We start from the raw sequence: 6,801 nt of genomic DNA on the forward strand, positions 1-6,801 counted from the left end.
GGTATTACGAAGTATATAAGACGGATATATAACGCTGTTTATATACACTCCACGCGACGATTACTATAACGCAAAGAGATGATGCGATTCTTGGTCACCTTGACTCTGTCATTCTGTATGATTGACTTAGATACGGGAGACATTACATCGCTCGTTAATTGGAAATATCGATATTTACAAGTAGATGCCTTGACAATATCGTTAATCAATTAAGTTAGTGTGGCTTTAGTCGATATTGGCCGTGCGACTTGGGTTGTCAGATCAGCTGGTGTGATGGAGAAGGCCAGCATCTGTACATACAGGTAGGACCAAGGTAAATAAAGGTGTACGTACCTGCTTTACACGGATCCATATAAAGATCAGAGGAAGTTTTGTGAGGTATATTCCGCTTCAAGCGTTTGTTGTATAAATGTGGGTAGGAATACATCGACACACCAACTATTCTATCCAAGTAAAGGGTTAACACCGTGAAAGTTACACAGAGCACGTGTCTTAAATTCATTTTGATCCTTGGTGTCTTTCTGATAAGTATGGAACAAGATATATCACATAAAATAAAGAGATAATAAAATAATCACAAAAGAGATGTAAATATTAGAAAATTTCCCCGGCACGTCTCATGATCGCGTGCGGTACAGGACGGAATGTCTCACACGGTTGTATATATTTCTCATGAGAGTTTCATACTTGCACCGTAGCTGTCCATAGGCCGACTGTACACCTCCTTTACCATGGGAGAGCTACAGCACTGCCTCCGAGCCTGTACCTCTCTCCTTGTCTGTGCCGCTCTGCCTATACATACCGGACAACGAACCGAACGCACCCGCGCCTGTTCAATCAACTGTGTCCCTCTGTCAATATTCATAAAAACGGGCCAATGACAGGCCAAAGTCACTAAGAATCATCGGGGTGCCGTAACTCTCTTTGAATTAAGATAATTGAAAGAAATTGCTACTTACAAAGAAAATGTTAAGTCCGAAGTGGGAATGGACACGCGCACCATTTAACGCTAATTCCTAATTTCCTCGCTGGTTTTCGGACAATACGTCATTTCGGCACGCATACCAAAACGGCGTCCCGCAATTCTTCTTGATTTCATTGATTCTATTTTCTTTATTTTCCTTTACCTAAACTCTATATTTTTTTTTATCAAGTAAAAAGGAATATTTCGTTCAAATCGGATATCTCTACGGAAAAAATGTACAGAATTGATTTAGATATCAGACAGCGGTATGTTTATACCATCTGGGAAAGTTGGTTACAGTTCTGTATATGTTTCCCATTAAATACGTAGTGGCATTATAATAGTGAACGTTAGAGTAGGGAGCGAGGCAGCCCTAGGAACAGGTGCCCGGGCCGGTGTTACACTTGTATTGATAAATCACTACATAACTCTCCCACATTGGCAATACTAGGCCAGTGGGCGTGTCCTATGACCGGGGGTTGGGTATCCCGCCGGGATCTGGTATTGTGTCCGGACACTTGGGGACGATTAGTGGTCTCACAAATACAAACAACAAACCAAAAGGAACAGAACCCCTGCAGAAATATAGCGGCTTTCTCGTATTTTATGTTTAACTTTGCTAACTAGACTAGCTTTAGTCGTCACAGAACAAATATATTATGAAAGCTGGACTTAATCTAAAGAAAGTTAATCCGCCAATGAGCGTGATTTTAACTATGTTCTCTAATTGTATGGTTCATACGGTCAAACCCCAGTTTATAGTTAAGACGGATTCGTTGGTGACGGCTCCGGGCCCCAGCTTACTCCGCGTAAGATGTCGGGACTTGTCTGTACACTACATAACAGTCGTTATATATTTATGAGACTTTATTAATGACGGCAGATCATTGATACTGTATTGGTCCTTCGACTTCTCTTCTGTAACTGTTTATCAGAAAATATATTATTCCCGAGGGACAGGGCTAACTCATTATTAATTAGTAAGAGCCTAACGATTGATTAATCAGCCGGTGTAGTAATGCGTACGAAAAGACAAACAAAAGGATGACGAGGAGATAGATCTGTATGGCAGACGACATTCAACGCACGTGCGGTCTTATTCCCATTGGATTAAGTCTAGACGATCCAGGGGATGCACGCGCATGTTTGCTGTGTTCCAACGTGATAAAGATACTAAACAGCGGGCATTCCAATTAGTGGAATCTAGTTAATAAACCATAAAAATAGCTTTAAAATCGTGTAAACACCGTCAGGATTAAAAATTAAACACAAATCAATAAAAACACTAACAAAAGAGCTAAGAGTCATTTCCGCATCATAACGTAACATGTTAAACTCAACACAATCAATTCGTATTGCCTCCTATCCAGCTAGCTCGTCACAATATCGCTTTATGATACCATTTTGTCCCAATGTGGCTTTCCGATACTAACATATTCCTATAATGTCTTGCAGTCTTTTTACCAACTCGTCCGCTAATTTGCAGTCTGTTTTTATTATTTTCATTCCGTATATCTTATAATCATTGTGTGTCTGGTCACCTATTCCTACCTACCCAACCTTTTGTAACACATAACATCGAGCCCCATATCTGACAGTTTTCTCTTCCCGCGACACATGTTGTTTCGTCCCAATAACATTCTATGACATGTATCGTAACCATAAGACGTCAGTATGAAGCAACATAGTCCACTAAACACTATACGTTATAATAGTCCCAATGTCCCCATACGATTTCATTATTCCATTTCATACAATACTCTTGTAATCCTATTGGTAATAACAACGTCATGTGATGCCCGAGATATAATCGTATTAGGTTAGTAGCATCTCGTATTTGGTTTGTTCAGGTTATCATTCTTTGCCATTAATGTCATTAACACCAAGATGGCGATCAGGTAATTATATATAAGTGAAAGTGACGCTTCCCGCAGACGGTGTCGTCTCGCCCGATCAAATAGCTTTCAGACCTGTTATTTTTCCGTATTATGTCACTAACTATTTAACTAATACTAGTAGTGTAGTGTACGTCTGTTTGTATTTGTGGAAATCTTGCCAATTATTTGTTATCTCACTGAAACATACCGTCAGAGACACCAGACACCACACAACAACCGTTCAGATAATACTTAAACGGACTAACCAGTCGTCCCACTTCCCTTTTTTACTGGAAAATGGCGTGTTTCGGCCAGATGACAACCAGGAGACGAACGCTTATCTTAAGGCCAAACGTGAGGCGGTATCAAAGGAGACGTTAGGAAGGACAGCGTCCGTTAGGAACAGGACAAAACATAGAATAATTATTTCTATAACCGCAATGGACCGAGTAATTCGATAAGGTAAAACTTGCTGCTAAAAAGTTCAAGGCCATTTGGCTTTTATATTTTGCAGTTGTATTTATTAATTTCAAATGGTATTCGACGGGATACATTCGTTACACAGTTTGTAAATAACCTAATACGGAAAATATTAGGTATAAAAGAAGCTTTATCAAGGTTCGCCTTCGCCTTCTCCGATACATTTTGTACAAGTTCTTTTAGTCCAAATACCTTTCCTTGTTAGAACAAACTGCGAAAAAAACATTAAACCGTGTTCTCGTATCGCTTTATGATGTTAATACCTAAAGAAGACCGAGTAACAGAGTTGGGTGGATACAATATGTTATACTGTAGGTCTCTCGTGTTCGGCCGATGTGCATCAGCCTTAATTTGATGCTTCACGAGGTAGAATTAATTGTAGACAGATCTGTTTAAGGGTAAGATACAATGTAGCGACATTCTTTGTCGCTGTGCATAGAAGGCAGGAGACGACATCTCGTGCCATGTAACCGTATAACCTTGATCACTTTTTAGTATAATCAGTTATCTAAACAAATCATTTCATACTGCGTCCAGTTTTTGATCAAGTTATCTACCTGACTGTCTGTGTCTGCACTATTCCATATCCAATAGCCACAGAAACGTGTACATACAATATAATTTCAATAATAACAGGCCATATTTGATCCTGGAACCCCGTGTCCTAAGATATCGGTGTAGTTTGTACTTGGATTTTTGACTGTAACTGGCACGGCGCACTGATCACGGCGATAGCCTTAATGATATGTACTCTACGCTAAGTTCAAGGACATCAAAATAAGAAATGAGTCCGAAAAAGTTTAACACCATTGCTAGTTTTAATGGATATATAAGAAAGTAAATGCCTGCACCCGTAGGAATGTAAGCACGCGAACTCAAACAGATCTATGACGTCAGGGCGGGGCTTGCCCGCCCATTTCTCTTTTTGAACTGCGCAACAACATTCAGAGCATAAGGGAATGGGTTGTAGTGTGTATGGTTGTCTTACGGCATGAACATAGCGTGATCATACACATGGAATACAGATTCATTTATGTATCATATGGAACTGAAAAAAAAGGAGATTGATTGAATATCGGTGAGAGAAAAAAACAATCTCGCCCTTATCCACGATTTCCGAAAAAGTCGATTACCAACCCACAATAAGTCAGAATTACATAATTATGTTACTCTTTAAATCATAGTTTTCGCTATCAAATACTTATCCTTGTGTTTTCATTTACTTACTTGATACTAAATACTCTCTTCATGGCGGAGGCATGCACAATATCACCTTGATACATCCATTCAATCAGTTTTCAGGAACAGTACGCTATTTTAACACGGGCCTTACAGGATACTAGAAACGCACATTCAAACATTGAAATAAAACCGTATGTATCACATACAACTCTCATATGAACAGGTTTGAACAAACGCACTTACGAAGCATAGTTGTAAATTTTACTGCAATTGTGTATGTTTTCTTGTGTTGAAGTGTACAATGTACCTCATTATTTGCGTATGAGTTATTTTATATGTGTTCGTTAGCTTTAAACTTAACTTAATGTTGAAAGGTAAATAGGACTTATATAGTTATACTTGGTGTAATATTCACCTCATCACCATAAAAGGCGACTAAATATTGAAAATTCTTAACTTTTCTTCCAAACGTCTCTCATGACACCATCACATTTTTGGCAATGCGTTGCTTCAGCAAGAAGCAATATACAATGGACACTACTATTGCAAAGAGAGACAAAACGAGCATACCACAGCCTCCCCAAACAGTCAAAAAAACATCACGTAACACATTAACTGTTAATAGGACGTTCTAAAATGATCAAACGTCCTACAAATATCACAACATATTTTATCTTATTGCTATGATCACAATGACTATTTTGGTACATATGTACATATTCACGAAAACATCGAAGTTTTTTTTTGTCGTAGTTGTAAAATTGTTTCTAAATGGTTTTGTTTGCCTTTACAGACATTGTATTAATAAAGTGATATAGACAACCGAAAATGGTCAAAAAACTGGTTATAAATAGAAATAAAATGAAATCTTATATAAAAACAAATGCGGCTCTTTTTTACATATGCAAATAAAGTGTTTGATTTTATGCCTAACGCAATCATGCTCCTATACTAAAAATCATAACGTTTTCTCTATGACATATTTTCATGATATCACAAGATTTACATATTCACTATTATTTAGTTGATAGCACAGTGCAACAAAAAATACAATAAACAATAAACCACCGGTTTTTCTAGATTCTGTAAGACTTAAGTGTAGTTTAGTGTTAAGCCAACCCACAGCCTGATGTCTCGTCAATTATTGTCGAGCGTATAATTAAATGTGTACGTTTAATCCCTAGCTTGTGTCTGCTTCGTTCTTTTACAATGTGACCGACACCTCCATTCGAGTCATATTCAGCATCGCGTCACAAAACAAGCCACCGTCGAGGGAGGACACCGTCTCGACCAGATTCCAAAGGTGTGACGAGATTTGTGGGAATCTCTATATCCGTGATCTGTCGCGAAACTCTCGTGCGAATCACAACAACATGTTACACGCAGCCTTGACCGTGATGTACCTCTCAGCCTCAATGGGCATCTTGTTTACTACTCAAAATGAAAGATTAGAGAATGCATAACAAAAGACAAAACAATTTCCAAAGAAATGTGAATATTTGAAAAAAAGAAGGTATTTCTTAAACATAAAATTGTATGGTCATTGAAGTACGGTTTCCTAGCATGAGGGATGCACGTGGTCATGGCATGGTCCTTGCATGTGGTGCTTTGTGAAGCTATCATCCGATAATTCACACCCATAATTTATCTCATTTATCATTAAAAAAACAAAAATAAAACAAAAAAAACTTCATAAAAATACTGACAAAATATGAACTGAATTCAAAAATATTAAGCAGCAATCAGGAGTAAAAGTTACCATAAGTAGAGAATCTTGGCACTGAGTTCTAACTGCGAAGAGCGTTTGAATCAGGCTTAACATACGGAAAAATTATTTCAGGGAAAAAGAAATTGAAATATTCCAACTAGCATTTTGCAACAATATGCTGTAGATACTGCCAACGACAGGAGAAATATCGAATCAATGAGAGTAGATGCAATTTGTAAAGGTTGTCAAAATAGTTACCTACATCGAGAGGAATACGTTATGTAACTGTGTTGTTAAGTAGATTTAAATTTGGAGGATACGATACATAAGCCCGTTATAGTTGCAGCCGACCGTACACAGATTGACATGGCAATATGTTACGATCAGATGGCTGAACTTTACCCAGGCGTCTTGTGTGGCAGGCAAACTCATTTATAATATTCTAACTCAAGTTAATACTATCATGTCGAACCACTTTAAACCCCTTAGCAGTTATGTATTTTTAAAAGAGTACAGTAGAGATTCGGTATGTAAAGGCTGACGAAAGCAAACAATTCCTGATGGAGTGAACAGTTTTACTGTCAAAGAAA

The 6,801-nt window shown here is 38.0% G+C and overlaps 1 protein-coding gene across 1 annotated transcript in view; it reads right to left on the bottom strand.

Annotated features, from left to right (window-relative positions):
- LOC138322783 (tolloid-like protein 1) overlaps nucleotides 1–795 on the bottom strand; it is a 41,520-nt gene extending 40,725 nt beyond the window's left edge. The window contains exon 1 of the mRNA XM_069266878.1: nucleotides 334–795. Coding sequence (XP_069122979.1) covers nucleotides 334–502 — 169 coding nt within the window. The 5' untranslated portion in view covers nucleotides 503–795. The remainder of the gene's footprint in view (nucleotides 1–333) is intronic.
- Nucleotides 796–6,801: the final 6,006 nt, after the last annotated feature.

This window comes from Argopecten irradians, chromosome 5 (genome assembly GCF_041381155.1).
Source record: "Argopecten irradians isolate NY chromosome 5, Ai_NY, whole genome shotgun sequence".
NCBI classification, from domain to species: Eukaryota; Metazoa; Mollusca; class Bivalvia; order Pectinida; family Pectinidae; genus Argopecten; species Argopecten irradians.